At 38.0% G+C, this 19,972-nt stretch overlaps 1 protein-coding gene across 1 annotated transcript in view; it reads right to left on the bottom strand.

The window, feature by feature from the left end:
- The window catches only part of LOC102840577 (chromosome unknown open reading frame, human C1orf87), a 157,106-nt gene that overhangs the window by 74,020 nt on the left and 63,114 nt on the right, over window positions 1-19,972 (bottom strand). Inside the window, exon 6 of the mRNA XM_006862505.1 lies at window positions 11,126-11,291. Coding sequence (XP_006862567.1) covers window positions 11,126-11,291 — 166 coding nt within the window. The remainder of the gene's footprint in view (window positions 1-11,125; window positions 11,292-19,972) is intronic.

The following is a 19,972-nucleotide window of genomic DNA, read 5'->3' as shown; positions in this document are numbered from 1 at the left end:
GAAAGAAAAAAAGACATTATGGCTAGGGTCAGGCACACTTTAGTCCTCAAACTGTTATCTTTACTCTTGGACACTTTTAAGAGCTTTTGTGCAGCAGATTTGGCTAATGCAATACATCGTTTGATTTCTTGACAGCTGCTTCCATGAATATTGATTGTTGATCCCAGCAAAATGAAGTCTTTGACAACCTTAATCTCTTCTCCATTTATCATAATACTATTTATTGGTTCAGTTGTGAGGATTTTTGTTTTCTTTACATTGAGGTACAGTCCATAATGAGCGCTGTGGTTTTGATCAGTATTTCAAGTCCTCTTTGGTTCCAGCAAGCAAAGTTGTGTCATCTGCACATCACAGGTAGTTAATGAGTCTACCTGCAATTGTGATGCTATGTTCTTCTTCATATAATCCAGTTTCTCAGATTATTTTATCAGCATACAGATTGAATGAATATGGTAAAAAATATAATCCTGGTGTACACCTTTTCTGATTAAAAACAATCCAGTATCCCCTTTTTCAGTTCTAATGACTAATTCTTGATCTATATACAGGTTTCTCATGAGCACAATTAAGAGTTCTGGAATACCCATTCTTTGTAAGTTTACCCATAACTTGTAATGATCCACACAGTTGAAAACTTTTGCATAGTCGATATAGTACAAGCAGGCATCTTTCTGGTATTTTCTGCTTTCGGCCAAGATCCATCTTATAGCAGAAATGATATTCCTAGTTGCAGGTCCTATTCTGAATCTAGCTTGAATTTCTAGCAATTCCTTGTCCATGGACCATTGCAGCTACTTTTGAATTATCTTTAGAAAAATTTTACTTCCATGTGATGTTAATGATATTTATTATTCAATGATTTCTGCACTCAGTTGGGTCACCTCTCTTTGGTATGGGCACAAACATGAATCTTTTCAAATTGGTTGGCCAGGTAGTTTCCAACCTTCTCATTCCAGTCACCAACAATTATCAATAGATCGTGATTGCATGTTTGATCAATTTCAAACTGAAGATGTTGGTAGAATTCTTCAATTTTATCATTACTGTCTTTAGTGATTGGTACATAAATTTGAATAACAGTGGTATAAACTGGTCTTCATTGTAGGAGTATGGAAATGATCCTTTCACAGACAGCGTTGTACTTAAAGCTAGATCTTGAACAGTTATTTCTGACAATAAATGAAATGCTAGTTCTCTTTAATTTGTTTTTCCCAGCACCATAAACCTTATGATTTTCTCATTCAAAATGGCCAATACCAACCCATTCCAGTGCATTTCACCTCACTAATACTAGGACATCTATCTTAATGAGCTCCATTTTTGACAAGTTCCAATTTTCTTAGATTCATACTTCATATGTTCCATGTTCAGGTTATTAAATGGGTATTTGCAGCTGTTTCTCCTCATATTATGTTGTGAACCATCAGCAAATGAAGGTGCCAAAAGCTTTAGTCCATTTGTGTAATCATGACCAGCTTTATTTTGAAGAGGCAGTTCTGCCCCATTTGTATTTTGAGTATCTTCCAACCTGGGGGGCTCATCTTCCTGCACTATATCTGACAATATTCTCCTGCTAGTCCTAAGGTTTTCAGTGGCTAAAAATTCAGAATTAGTCTGCCTTTCCTTCTTCCTGTCTGTCTTAGTCTGAAAACTCAGCTAAAGTCTGTTTGCCATGGGTGACCCTTCTAGTATTTAAACTAGTGGTGGCATAGCTTCCAGCGTCACAGGAGCACAAGAGGCACTACAGTGTGACAAACTGGAAAACAGTGGTTGTGGCAATACTTAGATTTAAACATATTACACTTTTAAATCTGTGGTAACATGAGTTGTGGGTTTATCATTGTGACTACACATTTAGAGTTTCTAATCGAACAGATATTTTGAAACTTTAATCTATTGCTTGTGATCTGAGTGCCTTTGGGAAGTTACCAAATCTTTCTATGCCAAATTATTTCATCTACTAAGGAGCTCTGGTAGCGCAGTGTTACGAATCGGGTTGATAATCTCACGGTCAGCAGTTCAAAACTACCAGCTGTTCTGTGGGAGAAAGATGAGGCTTTCTGCTCCGGTAAAGATTTACATCCTCGGAAACCCTGTATAGGCTCGCTGTGAGGTGGAATCGACTCCATGGCACATAACCACCACCAAAAGAAAGTGGCACTTTTTATTACCCAGTAGTGTGTGAAGGTTACACAACAAAGTATGCACTTAGAATAGCATCTAGCTCTTCATTGGCATTTGATTACTCTTTGTAGAAGAAGAAATGTGACAGAGAGAGAAAGAAAGAGGCAAGGACAAAAAAGCAAAGGAATAAAAATTTTTGTTTTTTGTTGTTAGGTGCCATCGAGTTGGTACCAACTCATAGTGACCTTATGCACAACAGCATGAAACACTGCTTGGTCCTGAACCAACTTCACAGTTGCTCCACGCTTGAGCCCACTCCTGCTGCCACTGAGCCAATCCATCTAGTTAGAGGTCTTCTTCTTCTTTGCTGATGCTCCACTTTATCAAACATGATGTCTTCCTCTAAGGGTTGGTCCCTCCTGACAATATATCTGAAGTATGAGAGATGAAGTCTGGCCATCCTGGCTTCTAAGGAGCATTCTGGCTGTACTTCTTCCAACACAGAAATGTTTGTTTTTTTGGTGGCACATGGTACTTTTAATATTATCCTCCAACACCATAACTCAAGTGCATCAATTTTTTTATGGTTTTCTTTAACAGTAGAATAACAACAGAAGAGGCAAATTCTAATTTAATGCTTGTTGTTGTTAAATGCCTTAGAGTCAGTTCTGACCAATAGCAACCGTGTATAGGGTTTCCAAGGAGTGACTGGTGAATTTGAACAACTGACCTTGTTGTTCAAACTGACCTTGCAGTCCAGTGCTTTGTACAACAGTATCATTCCAAGACTCCTTGTTGTTGTTGTTATGTGCTGTGGAGTTGGTTCTGACTCATAGCGACCCTGTACAGGGTTTCCGAGGCTATAAATCTTTACAGGAGCAGAAAGCCTCATCTTTTTCCCATGGAACAGCTGGTTGTTCCGAACTGCTGACCGTGAGATTAGCAGCCCAATTCATAACCACTACACTACCAGAGCTCCTTCAAGACTACTTGTTGTTGTTGTTAGGTGCCATCGAGTTGGTACTGACTCATAGTGACCTTATGCACAGCAGAATGAAACACTGCCCAATCTTGGGACAACCTCACTACTGTTGCCATGCTTGAGATCATCGATGCTGCCACTTGGCCAATCCATCTAATTGGGGTCTTCCTCTTTTTCTCTGACCCTCCACCTTACCAAACATGATATCCTTCTCCAGCAACTGGTCGCTCCTGACAATATTTCTGATGTCTGAGAGATGAAGTTTAGCCATCTTGGCCTCCAAGAAGCACTCTGGCTGCACTTCTTCCAAAACGGATCTATTGGTTCTTTTGGCAGCCCATGGCACTTTCAATATTCTCCTCCAATACCATAACTCAAAAGTATCAATTCTTCTACAGTCTTCCTTATTTACTGTCCAGCTTTCGCATGCATATGAGGTTATTGAAAATACCATAGCTTGGGTCAGGTGTACTTTAGTCCTCAAGCTGACATCTTTGCTCTTCAACACTTTAAAAAGGTCTTGTGCAGCAGATTTGCCTAATGCAATACAGCGTTTGATTTCTTGACTGCTGCTTCCATGAGCGTTGATAGTCAAAACTCCTTAAACTATGCTAAATGGTGCTGTTAAATGTCATTGAGTCAGTGCCAACTTATCGCAACTCTGTAAAGAGTTTTTGAGGAGTGGCTGGTAGGTTTGAACTTCTAACCTTGTGGTTAACAGTTCAGTGCCTAGCCTACAGTCACACACTCGAACTCCATGCAACTAGTAGTTTCTAGTATTATTTTGAAAGGAAGTTTAGTATAGTGATATAAGTGCTCAGCTGCTAACCAAAAGGTCACCTATTTGTACACCAGTTGTTCTACAGGAGAAAGAGGTGGCAATTTTCTTCTAGAAAGCCACAGAAACCCTATGGGACAGTTCTGTCTGTCTTATAGAATAATTTTGAGTCAGAATCAACTTGTTTAGTTTTTGTTAGATTCATCTTTATTTATCTTTGTGGTAGGAAAGACAATTAGTCTGGGTTCAAATTCTTTGTAAGGTACTTACTGTTGTTGCTGTTATGTGCTGTTGAGTCGGTTCTGACCCATAGCAGTCCTGTATAGGGTTTTCAAGGAGAAGCTGGCAAGCTTGAACTGCTGACCTTGCAGTTTAAACCAACTTTGCAAGTCCAGCACACTAACCCACAGCCCCACACCAGGACTCCCTGTTACTTACTAGGTGTTGGAAAACAATGCCGGTGAGTTAAAAGGGGAAGAAAAGATTGATTTTAAATCCAAAAGATGAATAAGTGTTTTCCAGAAGAAAAGGGGTTGGGAAAATTTTAGACAGAAGGGAAAAGAAAACATATGCAAGTAATGGATGAGAAAGAGCTTGACACTTTAGAAATTACATGTATTTTAACATTATCTACTCTACTGTGGAACCAACTCCATGGCACATAACAACAACTCTATTGTGGTTGTATATCTCCATCAGACTTGGTGGCCATTATCTGTTTACTTGTTGAGATTCTCTACAAGACTGTGGTTTACTGAGAAATAGGATTGTGTTTCATTCATGTTCTTATCACAATTACCTAGCACAATGCCAAAATATCAAGGATTACAAATGGCTGAATAAATGAAGGCATGGGTGAATGAGGGTGTGAGTGAATGAATGTGTGGTATAACTGAAGAACATAGAGCATATGAAAGGTGGTTGGCAAAAAATAAAGTGGGAATGAGAGACATTGATCAGATTATGCCATTTGTCTCCATAAATAAAAATTGCATTATCCTCCTCATCATTAGAGCATATTGATGTATCGTTAAAAAAACAACAATAATATTAAGAGGTTATTCTAAAAACAACTTACGTCCTCTGGCAACACTGAATTTTGCTCTAGGCTAAAATGAGCAGCCGATTAGAAATAGTACATCAGGGTTCCTAGAAGCAGATTGATTGATAGGTGCTAAGAAATGACTGCTGGCAGCTGTAGTGGATGCAAGAAATACATGTACAATTAATGTCTAGCATTTAGTATGGTTCAGGAATATTATTAAAAATTTTAAGCATGAATATTCATAATGATGACCCTTAGTCAAAAAAAAGAAAGTAATATTTATGTGTAATTTGTCTTATCTTATAGTTTTGAAATAAAAAGTAAATGATATTTGTTACTGAAAAATATGGTTTGAAGAAAATACTTGTTGTTAGGTGCTGTCAAGTCTGTTCTGACTTCTATTGATGAAACCTGGTCTTAAAATGGTTATGCACTTAGCTGCTAACCAAAAAGTCATGGTTTGTAACCCACCACATCGCTTTGTGGGAGAAAGATGTGCGATTCTGTTTCTATAAAGATTATAGATTTGTAAACCCAATGGGACAGTTTTATTCATTATCTATCTCTTTATCTATCTTGAGACGTGGTGTGGTGCTGTAGAGTAAGCAATGAATTGCTAACTGCAAGTTTGGCTGTTCAAATCCTCAGTCACTTCTCAGAAACCCTATACAGTATTTGTGCCATTTCCTCTGAAAAGTCTTTATGCTAGACTAGGATAGTGTTCCTTCTCTATATTCAAAGCAACTTCCATCACTGCATTTGTCAAACAGTATTGTGATGACATGCTTAAAATGTCACCTTTCCTCTGAGCTCCTGGATCGAGTACCTAGAACACATCAACTGATTATTCTGTTATATAAAAACAGCTTGAATGTGTGATATTGATCAGAAAAAGATTGCTATGGTACTGTAGGAGGTAAATGATTAAAAGTTAATAGAAATAATTCTGTAATTTGTGCATACAGAAGGTTATGCACAAATATGTTGGTGCTGTCATTGTTAAGGGCTGTCAAGTTAGTTCCAACTCATAGTGATTGATCCTGTAAAGAGTTTCCAAGGAGCAGCTGGTGGGTTTGAATTGTCAACCTTGCAAAGGGTTCCAACAGCATCTAGTGACACTGTCAGAGGTAGTGAAACCAAATGGCTATCTATGAAATTTTGGGGCAGTGTTTCAGCAGAAAGTTATTACTTTTTATAAAAATATCCCCAAAGTTAGTTATAGCAACAAAATATTTTATGTTAACCCAGTTTACATGCATCAATATACCTACAAGTCTGTTAATTTACTTTTTGAACCTTCTAATACAAGGAGCTTCCGGTAGTGTAGAGGTTACGAAGCCGGCTGCAAATCTTAAGGTCAGCAATTCAAAACTACCAGCTGTTCCTCAGGCAAAAGATGAGGCTTTCTACTCCCGTAAAGATTTACAGCCTTGGAAACCCTGTACAGGGTCGCTATGAGTCAGAACTGACTCCACAGCACATCATAAGGACAATCACAAATACACTCTGGTGCAGTCCTGGTGTGGTGCTATAGATTAAGCACTGGACTGCTAACTCAAACACTGGATGCTCCTCAGAAACTGCTAACCCACTAGATACTCCTCAGGAACCCTACACAGGGCCTCTATGACTCAGAACTGACTCGATGGCATTTAAGAACAATAACAATGAACTCCAGAATCCTGGTGTGGCACTTCAGAATAAGCATTGGACTTCTAACCACAAAGTGGGCAGTTTAAACCCACTAGTCCCTCCTTGGAAACCCTATACTGGGCTACTATGAGTTCTGATGGTGCTTGATAACAACAATGACAATGCACTCTGATAAGAACTGTCATTATTACCCAATTACAATGAGACTTTGAATCAGATGGTTTTGTCTGCACATACTACAAGTATGCACTGCTGTTTTCATTGTTAGCAGTGTTTTTATAACATTTTTCAAATATTCTGGTGCTTTAGTTACAAAATTGTGGTAAGTAGTATTTGTGAACCTCTATCAATAACCTTTTTGAGAATGAAGTAGTAATTAAAGAAAAAACTGAGAACAACAAAAACAGGCTTCTGCTCTGTTACTAATTGCATCTAACTTTAATAATGTTGTGATTCATTTAAAAAAGATTTCCCAAAACTATTTTGCTGTTAAGTGTCATGCAGTTGGTTTTCACTGATAGCAATACAACCTTGCTTGCTGAAAGTGAAGCGAATTTAAAATATTTACTGATGAAGATCAAAGAGTACAGCCTCTCTTTTGGATTGCATCTCAATGTCCAGAAAACAAAAATCCTCACCACTGGACCAATAAACAACATTCTTTTCAATGGAGAAAAGATTGAAGTTGTCAAGGACTTCATTCTTCTTGGATCTACTATCAACACTCATGAAAGCAGCAATCAAGAAATCAAACAACGTATTACATTAGGCAAATTTTCTGCACAAGACTGTTTTAAAGTGTTGAAGAGCAAAGATGTCAGCTTGAAGACCAAGGTGTGCCTGACCCAAGCCATTTTCAATAACTTCATATGCATGTGAAAGCTGGACATTGAATAAGGAAGACTGTAGAAGAATTGATACTTTTTAGCTATGGTGTGGAAGGAGAATATTGAAAGTGCCATAGGCTGCCAAAAAAACCAACAGACCTGTGTTGGAAAAAGTGCAGCCAGAGTGCTCCTTGGAGGCCAAGATGGCCAAACTTTGTCTCTCATACTTTGGACATATTGTCAGGAGGGAATAGTTGCTGGAGAAGGATATTATGTTTGGTAAGGTGGAGGATCAGAGTAAAAGAGGACGACCCCCAGTGAGATGGATTGGCAAGGTGGCAGCATCAATAGTCTCAAGCGTGGCAACAATAGTGAGGTTGGCACAGGATCGGGCAGTATTTCGTTCTGCTGTGCATAAGGTCACTATGAGTCGGTACCGACTTGATGGCACCTAACAACAACAACAACAAAGGGTTTCTGAGGAGCAGATGGTAGGTATGAACCACCAATCTTGGGCCTAGAAGTTCAATTCTTATCTTAGAGCATCACACTAGGACTCAGAATTTTGTTACTTGTTGTTGTTGTTAAGTGCCGTTGAGTTGGTTCTGACCAACAGTGACCCTGTATAGGGTTTCTGAGGAGCAGCTGGTGAACTTGAACCACCGACTTTACAGTTCAAACCACATTTGCAGTCCAGCGCATTATCACATGGTGCCATACTAGGACTCCTTTGTTACTAGTATTAATATATTAGTTTAATAGAATCTGAGAAATATTATATTTGCTAAATTACAACTATAGTCATCATATATTATTCTATGATTAAAATGAATAATAAACATCATTAAGGATTTTATGGGGTCTGGTACTGGAGGAGGTCCATGGCGAGGGGTATAGTACTATGAGTTGCCACATTACATGACACCAAGTTGAATGACACCATTGATGAATTCAAGAGGTGAAGAATATGGACAATGTATGAAAGGAATAAATTGAGTCTGAATGGAAACTTTTTAGGTTCTACAGACCTATTGAATCTACACCAGACTTTGGTAATGGCTAGAGTGTTAATAAAATGTATGTCGTTCCATTTTTACCTCAGCAGCCCTGCCAGAAGTTATCACTGCATCAAACACATGCTTGAGAGAACAGTATAAGCGAGAACACAGAATGAACGATGACAGTTATTTGATGTTTCGGCACTGCTCTTCGTGTGTGGTCAAAATTCCATTGAGCTGAATGGCAAGACCCATCAATTATCCTTTAAGACTGAATTTATTTATTTGAAAGGTACAAATGATCTGCAAACCCTCTAAAAATGATGTCTGTTTGGCTGTAGATTTTTACTTCCCTCTGAAAGAGGGTACACAAATTTCATGAGAAACTCAAAGAGGTTTGAGATTTTGCAATTTGTGCCCCTATCCTTCATCCCCAACACATACACATCTCAAAGAGATTAAGAACTCTGGTCAAAAGGAAGTACTTGTTCAGCTCAGATGTGGCTTTCCCCAGTTCACTCTGAAGTTCTGTGTCCAGGAGCAAAGAAGTCGAGGCGTGACTGCTGCTGCTTCACTATCCAATGTCCCTTGGGCCTCAATTTGCCTCACTTTCTGGGGAATCAGAATTCTATTTTACATGCCTCCCAGAACCATAATATACTTTGAGTGAGTTCCAGATGTCTTAAGAGATGCCAGATGGCACACAAAAGGCAGACCAGCTTCAAGGAAAATGTGTCCCATTTCCTTGGATATGACCACAAAGCTAAGCTTTCAGGGCCAGCTGTTGGGGGAAGACTCTTCAAGGCCTGCTCAGATAATCAGCGTTGGTATAGCCATTGTTGGACTGATTGGAAAAGGTTCTTAACTCCATTGACTGTTTGGAAGGAAAAATCTCACCAAACACTTTTTTTTTTAAAAATAAAGGAATGATAGTAATATTTACTGTTGTTGTTAAGTGCCATCGAGTCAGTTCTGACCCATAGCGACCCTGTACAGGATTTCCGAGGGTGTAAATCTTTACGGGAGTAGAAAGCCTCATCTTTCTCCCGCAGAGTGGCTGGTAGTTTCGAACCGCTGACCTTAAGGTTCGCAGCCTGATTCGTAACCACTACGCTACCAGAGCTAAGTGCCTTATATATCAGATACAAAAATCATAGGAGGTAGATATTTGTAAACCAGCTTCTCCAGATGACAGATCTGAAACTCAAGAGTTTAAGTAAAAGCAATTTAATTTCAAGTCATTTATATAGCATTCCACAAATATCAACTAAGAACATCCAAGTTTCACAAACGGTATTATGTGGTTTCCAATCTAACAAAGAATTGCTGTTTCTTGGTCTGATTCTAACATATAGCCCAAAGACCATGATAAAAACCACTTATGATTAGACTTTCCTGTAGTCTCTTTCTAGTGAAACCCTCTTGCTAATGAAACATGATTAGATGTGTAATACACATACACACACAAACACAAATATTAACATAAACTATGACTTTGCACTGTGGCATCATAACTGAGAAATCTGCTTTTGTCTTAGAATAATAGCCCACTTCCAGCTACCCTTGCTTGCACAGAAACACATCATTTGTTCTTCTAAATTCTCTGACCTCAAGTCTAATCCTGTCTACCTAAATAAAAGGTGGTTTCTAACTTTCCCTTTAGAACATTTATTTATTTACTTTTTGGCTTAAAATTGTCATTCCTTTTTACTCTGTTAGAATTCTAACTCTTCTAAACTGGATTGAATAGGATCTTCTCGATATCTTCTTCCTAAGTGAAGTTCTATATCTGACGCTCAAAGTTCAGTACTTTTCTGTGTTTTGAATCCTGCTTTTGTCATTTTGTAGCACTGGTCCTTGAATGATCAATTTGAGCTATCTGAGACTCAGTTTTATTTTATTTTTTTCATTTGTTAAATGGAATAATAATGTCTACCTCATTTTTATAGTACTTGTAAGTATTAACTTTGCAAGAATTAAATGAAATAATTAAAGCATAGTATTTAGCATAGCACTTGGCACATTGGAAGAATCCAATAAAGGAAGATGACTGCAAAATACTGTTAATGAAGTTGTGGTAAAGTGATAATTATTATTTCACCTGTACCCAAAAAGTCTCATGGCTGGGGTGTGTTTGGCTAAAGAAGACATAAATTAATATGGTTCTGGATTATCTTCCATGACACTTATCTGCACTGACACTTTATGCTCTAACAACATGCTACACTCCATTAACAATAAATTAATCAGTCCTTAAAGTGGTCTTTCTAATAAATGGGACATTACATGCTGACTACACTGGAAACTGGGAGAGGGTGTGAAACATGAACATTTGACTTGGGGAAAATGTTTTCTATTGTGATTTGTGCTACTCTCACATCTCTATTGTTAACATAACATATGTTGTTTTTAAATGCTGTTGAGTTGGTTCTGACTAATAGTGACTCTGCATAGGATTTCCAAGGAGTGACTGGTGGGGTTGAATCACCAACCTTGTGATTGGAAGTCCATTGCTTATCCTACTATTCATAGGCCAATTGTGCATTATTTTACACATCCTTTTTTTACTTAATTTTACTTCTCTAGAACACAGAAACCAAATAATTGTAGAATGAATCCATAGGCTGAATACCAATCACAATTGTTTCATTACTATGGGCTCAATGCCCTGGAATATCTTTTCAAAGATGAACAAATCTATAAACTAATTTTGGTTACCTTGGGCAGAGGGAGGCACCCTGAGAATGAGCGGTCTTCTTTTCGAAAACTCAAGTTGAGATTGTCTATGTTGAGTTTGCAGTTGACTGTCTTTAGTGCCATCTTCAAAATCTCTAACAGGCTCTTGTTCACTTTTGAGTGCAAATCAGAGTCTTGAGGTGAAGTGCTGATTGGATAAAGGAGGAGAAAGTCTATGAAAAGATAACCCAAAGAAGCTAGGCATCTTCAGATCATATACTTCATACCTACATGTACCTTGTGACCTGAGAACCCATCTAACGTATGTCTGTAACCGGGTCAAGAGACTGCATTTGGAGATTTCACAGACTAATTTAGAGCAGTTCCATTCTAGTGAGCCTATAGCCACTCTCCAGGAGGCATCAAGCAATTGGTTTTAGACAGATCAGAACTGATTATCCATCTTTCTAGCTCTCTTGTTTTTCAGGTTGAGAGAAAAATTAGAAGTGGTTATAGCAGTTTTACTTATCTGCTTGATTTATTTTTTCATAAACCCAGATAATTTCTGATCCCATTCACTGCCATTGAGCCATTTCCAAGTCACAGTGATCCTAAATGACTGAGTAGAACTGCTTCTTTAGGGTTTCTGAGATGGTAAATCTTTATGGAAGCAGATAGCCTCATCTTTCTCCTACAGGGAAGCTGATGGGTTCTAACCAGACGTTTCGGTTAGTAGCCCAACACTTAACCCACTGTGTCCCAGGGCTCCTTAGATAATTCCTGATAGTGAATCAAATTTCTAAACTCCATTGTCATAAAGCAAAGTAGATCCTGTCAGAGCTCTATAACCAAGGAAGCTCTGTTGGTGGAAGTCTTAAAACAGAAGAACTTCCTCCTCTTTGAATCCAAAAAATCATGTGTTCTGGGAATAACTATTTACTTACTATCTGTCTTGTAGGAACATATAATTATTAAGATCCTTTATAAGATGTTGTTGTTGTTGTTAAGTACCGTCGAGTCAGTTCTGACTCATAGCGACGCTGTACAGGGTTCCTTAGGAGCGAATGGTGAGTTTGAACATGGATGTCTTTAAATAACAGTGAAAGACAACAGGATGACAAGTGTTATTATCATTTATCTTACCAACTACCATGAGATATTTAGTCATTTAACATTCAAATGTATTTTTCCCTCCAGAGTCTACTGAAATATCATCTCCTTAGTGAAGCTTTTTCTAATTTCTGCTGTTTCAGTTTAATGCAACCTCTCCAGAGGGACCTCTATGACACTCACCAACTTCCATACATATAAATCAACTTCCTTTCTGTTGTGTGCTGGTAAATTTTTAATAACTGGCTTTTCTGGCAAACACCCTCATTTGTAGCATTACTGATTTTTGTGGTGAAAATCCTCCCAATATGGCCCATTTCAAGTTACCAACATGACATCATTGAAAGACAAGCAGGCTCCTGGATAGCACTGCTCGATGTACTCTTTCACAGTATTTTGTTCTCTTCCTCAATTGAAATTACATATTTATTTGCCTAGTTATTATTTAAATTGTGACTTTCCTAATAGAGTGCTGCATGAAATACGGGTTGTATCTGGTTTGTTCCTTATGACTTCCCAGGGGACACTGTAGTATCTAAATTGATTATTATTAGATTTGTACAACTTAATTATGCTCATGTAGAACCTGTACATAGACCAAGAGCCAGTCATTGAAACAGAACCAGGGGATACTACATGGCTTTAAATGAGGAAAAGTGGATATCAAGATTATATCCACTCATCATACTTATTCAATATATATGCTGAGCAAGTATTTCCAAGAAGCTGGATTATATGAAGAAGAGTGCAGCATCAGGATTAGAGGTTGCACATTAGCTCCCTGAAATATGCTTGAAGAGGACTTGAAGAATTTACTGATGAAGAACAAAGGATCCAACCTTCAGTATGGATTGCAACTTAATGTAAGGAAAACAATAATCCTCACAAATGGACCCATAAACAACTTCATGAAAAATGGAGAAAATATTGATGTGGTGTCAAGGATTTCATTTTACTAGGTCTGCAATCAACAATCATGGAAGTAGCAGTCAAGACATCAGATTATGTATTACATTGAGAAAACTTCTTTAAAGTGTTAAACATCAAAGTTGTCACTTTGAGGACTATTTTCAGTCAGCTGTTACGCATGTAAAAGCTGTAAAGGAAGACCAGGCAGGAACTGATACATTTGAATTATAGTGTTCGTGAAGAATATTGCATATGCCATGGACTTCCAGAAGAACAATCAAATCTGTCTTGGAATAAGCACAGACTAGACGCTGCCTAAATAGCTCTGGTAGCATAGTGTTTATGAATTGGGCTGCTAACCTCAAGGTCAGCAGTTTGAAACTACCAGCTGCTCTGTGTGAGAAAGATGAGGCTTTCTGCTCCCATAAAGATTTACAGCTTTGGAAATCCTGTGCAGGGTCACCATGAGTCAGAACCGATTCCATGGTGCTTAACAGCAACGACAACAAACACTGCCTAGATGGCAAGACTTCATGTACTTTGGACATGCTATCAGGATTGACCAGTCCCTGGAAAAGGATATCATGTTTGGTATAGTATCAGTGAAAAAGAGGAAGTCTCACAACAAGATGCATTGATACAGAGGCTTCAACAATGGACTCAGACCCAATAACAATTGTTAGAATGGTGCAGGACCAGAAAGTGTTTCGTTCTGTTGTACATAGGGTTGCTGAGAGTCAGAACCAACTTGGTAGCACCCAACACCACAAACAACAACAACAACTTTCCCCAGTGACCCTATGTTCATCAAAGTAGAACTGTGTTCCATAGGGTTCTCAATGGCTGATTCTTTGGAAGTAGATTGCCAGACCTTTCTTCTGAGGTATCTTTTGGTGGATTCAAACCTCTAATCTTCTGGTTAGTAGCTAAGTGCATGAATTGTTTCTACTATCCAGGGACTCTATTGGTTCATTGAATGTGACAAATTTATCATACTAATGTAAGATGTTATAAGGGTAATGTATGGTTGCCATGAGTTGCAGTTAACTCTGTGACAACTAGCTATAACTTTTCCTGAAGGACATGATATATTTTCTCTTGGCTTTGTGACTTTTACTTTAGCTTTGTTCAAAAATTACATTATTCTGAACAACATAATGCTTAATAGTTTCCAAAAATTTTGTATGAAAGGGAAGTAGTGAGTGTTTGTCTTTCTTTTGGTCACTCAAATTCTGTACTCTTTTTCCTTTGTTCAAGGAATTCACCTGCTCACAGGACAGACTGTACTTCCCACTCTAGAGGAAATACCAACTATTGCTTTACCAATCTCTTTCTCCTAAGGCAAATGATCTACCCTCTGACAATCAGATATCTCTGTCTTGGATTTAAATCTGAAGCTATCCTTCTTTTCTTGTAACACCTGTTTCTGGGAGTAGGAATCCTTTAGCTTTTGGCCCTTGGCTCAGTACACTGAGTATTGAATGGACAGGTGTTGTATGGCACACATTTCCTGCAGCTGGTGGGGTTTCTTGGAAGGTCTACTGCACAAGTTTTTTCATTTAGTCCAACTTAGATGATGAGGTCTGCTGCCACCCCTACTGCCACTGGCGATGTTGGAATCTTTTTAACATCACAGAGCTGCCCTGTTAAAGGCTCTACCTGACAGAACATAAGGGAGCATATTAATTAACAAGGAGTCTGGATTCCTAACAGACTATCAGCCCTGCATTTCCACAAATTCACAGTCTGGCTTGTATAAAGCAATACCATCTCTGAAGGGCTCAAAAAGATTTAATTATGCACTTTTGTTGTTGTTGTTGTTAAATAACAGATATCCAGATGTCCCTATGTGTGAAATCTTGTGACTGCTATTAGATTATTGGAGGTGCCAATTAAATGCAACCAATATTTATTGTGTATCTCCCATGTGCCAGGAAATACTCTAGAATTATGTGAGACACAGAGTTGAGCAGGACAGACACCATCCTTAACCTCAAATGTCAATACGTAAGTACAAGTGCAATGACTGTTTTGAAGGAAAAAAACAGGGGGCCATATTGCAAAAACATTTAACCTAGTTGAGGGGTCAGATAAGGTCTCCTGTCTTGGATTCTAAAGACTATTATCTGCTATGTACTCTAGTGCATGCTCTATTACCTCTCAGGGCCACAATTTCATGATCTGTAGTATATGAAAGCTTGTTGCTGATTGTCAAAAAATTATATGGTTTATGGCTTTTGGTAGGGCAATTGTTTTCAAATGATATTTTGTCAGCATATCCAAATGGCAGTATCATTTTCTTTGGACTAGGAACCCTGATGGGAGAGACTGAACCTTGCCAATCTTTGACTTCACTATGTCCAGCAAAGTGTACCTGGCAAGTAGCTGGCATACAAAGAATATTTCTTGAACATAGTATCACACTCAAGAAAAGAATCAAGTTCAACAATTGCCTCAGAACCATTTTTTTTTTTACAGGAAATTGTGGCAATTTCCTAGAATGCAATTAACTCCAATGTCCCTGTGACATTACTGTCTGTAGTTGAGAAGTGTTTTGAGATGGAAGGTCACAAGGTACGCTATATTGGGAATGACAAATTCAAGAGGAAAGGTGTTGTAGTCATCATCCAAAAAGAACATTTCAAGATCTACACAGAAGTACACTGCTGTCAGTGATAATATGGTATCCAAATACCTACAAAGGAGCTCTGGTAGCGTAGTGGTTACGAATCAGGCTGCAAACCTCAGGGTTAGCAGTTTGAAACTATCAGCTGTTCTGCAGGAGAAAGATGAGGCTTTCTGCTCCTGTAAAGATTTACAGCCTCGGAAACCCTGTACAGGGTCACTATGAGTCGGAACTGACTCCACGGCACATAACAACAACAACAATATACCTACAAGGAAGTCCTGGTGTAACACTGTAGGATAATGACTAGTCTGCTAACTAACCTCAAGATTGGTGGTTGAAACCCGCCAGCTACTCCCCAGACACTATAATAGGCTCACTATTAGTCAGAACCAATTTGAGGACACTTAACAACAACAGGAAGACCAGTTAGCATAATTATATTTCAAATTTCCACACCAACCATGAATGCCAAAGATGAGGTAATTGAAGATTTTGACCAACTTTGTAGTCTGAAATTGATCAACATATAATGAAGAGGCATTGATAATTACTGGTGAATTGAGTGCAAAAGTTGGAAACAAAGAAGGATCAGTCCTTAGAAAATAAGGCCTTGGTGATGGAAACAAGGCCAGATATCATGTGATAGAATTTTTTAAGACAAATGAGTTATCCATTTCCAATATCTTTTTTCAACAACCTAAATAGTGACTGTACATGTGGACAGGAATCAAATCAACTATATCTGTGCAAAGAGGCAATGGAGAAGCTCAAAATCATCAGAACAAGGTCAAGGGATGACTGCAAAACAGACAATCAATTGCTCATATGCAAGTTCAAGTTGAAGTTGCAGAATATTAAAACAAGTCATTGAAAGACAAAGTTTGACCTTGAGTATATGCCGCTTGAATTTAGACTCTGTTTAAAAAATAGATTTGACTAATTGAAAACTAATGACCAAAAACCAGGTGAATTGTAGCATGATATAAAGGACATCATACATGAAGAAAACAAATGATCATTAGAAAGACAGGGAAGGAAGAAAATACTAAAATAGATATCAGAAGAGGCTTTGAAACTTGCTCTTGAACATAAAGTAGCTTAAAGTAAATGGAAGAAATGATGACATATAAGAGATGAATAGAAGATTTCAAAGGACAGCTTGAGAAGACAAAGTATTTTAATGAAATATGCAAAGACTTAGAGTTAGAAAAGTAAAAACTAAAGTATACACTTAACATTTCTCAAGTTGAAAAACTGAAGAAAAAAATTTAAGCCTTGAATTGCAGTATCGAAGGACTCCATAGGCAAAATATTGAACAACACAGGAAGCATCAAAAGAAGATGGAAAGAATACACAGCATCATTGTATCAAGAATTGATTGCCATTCAACCATTTCAGGAGGTAGCATATAAGCAAGAACTAATGATACTGAAGGAAGATGTCCAAACTGAACTGAAGGTACTGGCAAAAAAATAAGACTACAGGAATTGAAGATGTTTTAACAAGCAGATGTACAGCTGGAAGTGCCCATGTGTCTACGAACAGATATTCGGAAAACCATTACTTGGTTGATCAACTGGAAGAGGTCCAGATTTGTGACAATTACAAAGAATGAGAATCGACTAGAATGCAGAAATTATTTAATAGTATGATTAGAATCACACACAAGTAAAATTTTGTTGAAGATGATTGATTTACAATTGTTGTAGCAGCAAATTGGCAGGGAACTTCCAGAAATTCAAGAAAAATTCAGAAGAAGATGTGAGACAAGGAATATCATTGGTGATATCAGGTGGAGCTTGGCTGAAAGCAGAGAATACCAGAAAGATGTTTACCTGTGTTTTATTGACTATGCAAAAACATTCAGCTGTGTGGATAATAATGAATATGGAAAACATTGCAAAGAATAAGAAATCCAGAAACTTGATTGTGTTCATGCAAAATCTGTACCTAGACCAAGAGCAGTTGAATTTAAACAGAACATGGGAATACTGTGTAGTTAGGTTGTACTCTTTCACCATAGTTACTCAATCTGTATGCTGAGCAAATAACATGAGAAGCTGACTGTCTGAAAAAGAAGATGGAATCAGGATTGGAGGAAGGCTCCTTAACAACCTGTGATATGTAGATGACATAACCTCGCTTGCTGAAAGTGAAGAGGACTTGAAGATTAAAGACTACAGTCTTCAGTATGGATTACACCTTACAGAAATCCTTCCAACTGGACATAAAAGAAACTTCATGATAAATGGGAAACCATTGAAATTGTCAAGGATATTGTTTTAGTTTGAGCCTCAAAAAGTCAAGAAACAAAACACCATATTACATTAGACAAATCTGTTAGAAAAGCAAAGATGACACTTTGAAATGAAGATGTGCTTGACTCAAGTGATAATATTTTCAATTGAATTATGGTGTTGGTGAAGAATATTAAATATGACATGGACTGCCAAAAGAATGAACAAATCTGTCTTGGAAGAAGTACAGCCAGAATGTTCCTTAGAAGCAAAGATAGTAATACTTCCTCTTATATACTTTGGACATCTTATCAAGAGGGACCAGTCCTAAAGAAAGACATCATGCTTGGAAGAAAGTCAAGGAAGAAGAAGAAGACTGTCATTGATTGAGATGGATGTAGACAATGGCTGCAACACTGGGCTCAAACAAAGCAATGCTTGTGAGCATGGTGTAGGATTGGGCAGTGTTTCGTTCATCTGTACATAGGGTTGCTATCAGTCAAGTATAAACTTGAAGGCACTTAATAAGAACAAAAACAATAACTGAAAATAGTTTCTGCTGAAAGGGAAGGTTAAAATAAAAACCTTTATATTATTGCTATTAAACATCATTGAGTTGGTTCTGACTCATAGCTACTCTGTATAGGGTATCAGAGGATCAGCTGATGAGTTTGAACCACTGACCTTTTGTTTAACAATCCAGTGTTTATCCTATGGCACCATACCAGGACTCCACACATATATTTGTTGTTGTTAAGTGCGTCGAGTTGGTATTAATTCATAGTTAGCCTGGAAAGGGTTTCAAAGGAATAGCTGGTGGGTTTGAACCACCAACCTTATGGCTAGCAGTCCAGTGCTTACCTTATAGTGTCACACAAGAACTCCCCACACTTACAAAGCACTTCTATATCACAGATTACCAATTGAAATCTTTCAACAAGCTGAGGCAGCATTGAAGGTACTCACCTATCTATGCCAAGAAATTTGGAAGACAGCTACCTGGCCAACTGATTGGAAGAGATCCATATTTGTGCCCATTCTAAAAAGAGGCGATCAAATGAAGTGCGGAAATCATTGGACAATATCATTAATATTGCACACAAGTAAAATTTTGCTGAAGATTATTCAAAAATGGCTGCAGCATACATTTACAGGGAGCTTCCAGAGGTGGCTAGATTTGGATGGGGACATGGAACAAGGGATATATATCATTGTTGATGTAAGATCGATCTTGGCTGAAAGCAGAGAATTCCAGAAAGATGTTCATATATGCTTTGTTGATTGCACAAAAGCACGTGTATCATGACAAGCTTTGGACAACATTGTGGAGAATGAGTATTCCAGACCACTTAAATGTTTTCATGAGGAACCGGTACATAGACCAAGAGGCAGTTGCTTGAACAGAACAAAGGAACACTGAATGACTTAAAATTAGGAAAGGTGTGTGTGCCAGGGTTATAATCTTTTACCAAACTTATCCTCTGGTAGCACATAGTGATTATGATCAGGCTGCTAACCTCAAGGTCAGCAGTTCGGAACTACCAGCCATTTGGTAGAAGAAAGATGAGGTTTTCTGCCCCCCTTAAAGATTTAGAGCCACAGAAACCCTGTACAGTGTCACTATGAGTTGGAACCAACTCCAAAGCAAATACTCACCACCACCATAGTTCAATCCGTATGCTAAACAAATAATCTGAGAAGCTGGATTTTATGAAGAAGAATGTGACACTAGGATTGGAGGAAGACTCATTAACAACCTGCGATATGCAGATGATACAATCTTACTTGCTGAAAGACAAGAGGACTTAAAATAGTTACTGATGAAGATAAAAGACCACAGCCTTTGATATGGGTTGCACCTCAATGTAAAAAAAACAAAAATCCTCACAAATGGACCAATTAATAACATCCAAAGAAAGGTGACCCAAGGGAATGTGGAAATCATTGGACAATCTCTTTGATATCCCATGTGAATAAAGTTTTGCTGAAGGTAATACAGAAAC

The sequence above is a fragment of the Chrysochloris asiatica genome, unplaced genomic scaffold (genome assembly GCF_000296735.1).
Source record: "Chrysochloris asiatica unplaced genomic scaffold, ChrAsi1.0 scaffold00048, whole genome shotgun sequence".
In the NCBI taxonomy this organism is placed as follows: domain Eukaryota; kingdom Metazoa; phylum Chordata; class Mammalia; order Afrosoricida; family Chrysochloridae; genus Chrysochloris; species Chrysochloris asiatica.
This window is presented reverse-complemented; position numbering and strand designations above follow the sequence as displayed.